The sequence below is a fragment of the Ochlerotatus camptorhynchus genome, unplaced genomic scaffold, assembly GCF_037179485.1.
Source record: "Ochlerotatus camptorhynchus isolate MF236.1 unplaced genomic scaffold, CSIRO-AGI_Acam_v1.1 ptg000316l, whole genome shotgun sequence".
NCBI classification, from domain to species: domain Eukaryota; kingdom Metazoa; phylum Arthropoda; class Insecta; order Diptera; family Culicidae; genus Ochlerotatus; species Ochlerotatus camptorhynchus.
Genome location: NW_027040804.1, coordinates 764,936 through 767,555, shown reverse-complemented (window position 1 = coordinate 767,555; position 2,620 = coordinate 764,936). Strand labels below are relative to the sequence as shown.

Here is a 2,620-nt window from a genome sequence, read left to right as displayed (position 1 = left end):
TGAAATATTTCAATATGTCATATTCTTGGGAAAGTTTCAGATTCATTGGAGTTTCATGGAAGAGAAGAAATTCAAAGTTGGGATTTAACAACATAATATACATAACAAAATATTTTAAAATTTTACAATCTGAATAATAATTCTCAGTCCTTCGACAAAACCAAGAATCATGAAGATTTTCGTAGTCTGTAATTATCAAGAAAAAAACTGTTGGTTTTTCAAAATCAAATAAAAAAAAATGGTATACTTTTCTGAGGAATGGTTTTCGGGGGTATGTTATAGAATCGTTAGAATGAACATGCGTAGTTAGAATATTTTCAGCTTTATTGCGCCGCTTAGGATTGCTATTCTGGTTTGTATAATAATGGATTTTCGATTTTCGCAAACATTAGTTCATAGTATATCAATACTAACTTGTACTCTGTTATAAGCTTACACATACGCACACCTGCTCTGGTGTTCGATCGATTTTGGATTATGTATTGTTAATGATTATTCTCGATAATACATATTGACCTATAACTATGCTGAACTCAATTTTAAAATGTTTTCGTCGTTAAAATTCTCTGGAAATACGATTCTATAATGAGAAAACTTAATTTGTTTGGCATATTGACCACAATTGTGAGAATGAATTTTCAGCACTACCGTCCCATTTTTTCAATATGCATAGCTTCTCTAAAGCGTTTAATTGTAGAAAACAATAATACGAAAGACAAAGGATCGAATGGATCATCCAAGATAAAAGCATAACGTGAAAGAATGTTCGTCCGAAGATATGCTCGTCCATACGAATTCATCCATCCCATCCTTCGCCCTGCAGCGCTTTTAACACGCGCCGCGATCGAATGTCTTTTGGTTCACTATTCTCCACTAGGACTCTAACGTTAGTATCTAAATTTGTATTGCTGTCTACTTTTTAACATCAAACCTACTAAAATGAAATGCAGCCGTCACATACTGTTCGTTATGATGCGTTTGATTGATGTGTTCGTAGCCAAGTAAAATTCAAGTCAACTTAATGTTTTTGCATCTAGGTAAACTGCACTTGCTGCCGTTCGTGACCGACCTTCAAAATTGTCCATACAAAAATATAGATTTTCAAAAAGCGGAAATGGTTAAAATCTTACAGTTTAGTTTACAAACTCCTGGCGACGTTTGGCAATCGACGATGTTTCCCAGTTTATCGTAATTTTTCTTTCAGCCAATCTTCGGTCATCTCGTCCAGCTCGCGGATCTCGTAATACCGCGTCAGGTCCGCCTCTCGTTGCAAAGCTATGCGTGTCTTGGCATACAGCATGCACAGTTCCATCTGGCTGTCCCGTGGAGTGTAGAAGATGAAACACATCGGGTATGATATCCGCGAATCGTCATGCACCATCTTGTAGCTATAGATAATGTACCGAGGTTGATGGCTAGGCAACTGCTCTTGTAGGTCTTCGACCGAGACGTCATCCAGCAGCTCGTCTACTGTGACCAGTTGCTTCTCGCGGTCAATTTTCACTAACAAAACAAAAGAACAATGTTTCGTCAATAGATAGACGAGGATAGACGTTAATCGTATTTAAGACTCGTTAACATTTTAATGGTAATCTATTTAGTCAAACGTTATCCTGGTGAATGAACCCTTTATCAGGACAAGGAAAAAAAAAGAATAAACGGGAATGAGCAAAAGATTTAAATGGCTGTAACTCGATGAATCATCCACTTTTCTACTGCTCTACGATGCCAACACAATAATAGTGCATTGATCGCATGATTTACGCTGGTAATAATCTAGATAATAGCAGACAGACATTACTCACAGATCAGGGCAGTGTTGGTGGCATTCCGGCGGAATCGAAACTTGCTAATCTCCTCCTTGGCCTCGGGGCTGATGTCGCAGATCTGTGCCTCGCTCTGTAATTAAACAAAACCAACAGTTTCGATAATCCATTCCCTAAATGCTTGCAGGAAGTGATCGATTAAGTGCATAGGTCCCAGATGGAAACTTACCATTTTCTTTTTCAAGTGGAACTTAAATGGAATAACCAGGTATAGGCAGAGGTCCGTGGAGAAGAAATGAATCCAAAAACAAGAACACCAGACGATACACAAGTTGCAACAAAAGACCAATGCAAAACTGATAAGATATGCACACGATATTGTTGTCTTTTGCTGCTGGTCTCCTCCAGTTGCTTCTCTGTATGTGGTGATTGGGACTGGCTACCGACAATGCTATGCGATAAAATTTAATATGAACGAGGAACGAACGCCTCGCCTAGAATCACTAAAATCCGATTTTATGCGCCTCTTTTGTGTGCGGGAGTCGCCAATGTTTTGTATTTTGTGTTCAACCAACACACGCGTGGGTGGCGGCATGTGTGCGTGTGCTGAAACGTCATGTTACAAAATGATCATAAATAAACTTGTGGACGTGTTCCATAATCAAGTCGACAGTGAGCGTTCATAGAAAAAATCATATCGTCCGACCATTTTCCACAGAGATGGCGCTGTTCCGCTGGTAGGAAGTTATAAAAATCCCAACATAGAAATTGGCAAATCAAAGTTGGCACTCGTGGAGAATAGAAGAACTATGAGAGTGATGATGGTTTCAAAATTTTACACGGTGAGGTATACG

At 38.7% G+C, this 2,620-nt stretch overlaps 1 protein-coding gene across 2 annotated transcripts; it reads right to left on the bottom strand.

Annotated features, from left to right (window-relative positions):
• Positions 1-314: 314 nt before the first annotated feature.
• On the bottom strand, positions 315-2,256 carry GMF (Glia maturation factor). 2 transcript variants are annotated; one of them, XR_010518265.1, is made up of 4 exons: positions 1,996-2,256; positions 1,806-1,899; positions 1,131-1,503; positions 315-1,069 (listed from the first exon to the last, which is right to left on the bottom strand). XR_010518265.1 is itself a non-coding variant. In XM_065229605.1 (3 exons), the coding sequence occupies exons 1-3, from the start codon at positions 1,996-1,998 to the stop codon at positions 1,184-1,186; spliced, it is 417 nt and encodes a 138-aa protein (XP_065085677.1). In that variant the 5' UTR covers positions 1,999-2,256; the 3' UTR covers positions 315-1,183. The 2 variants fall into 2 exon arrangements, 1 of the variants encoding a protein (XP_065085677.1); XM_065229605.1 differs by having other exon boundaries at positions 315-1,503.
• Between the last annotated feature and the right edge of the window lie 364 nt (positions 2,257-2,620).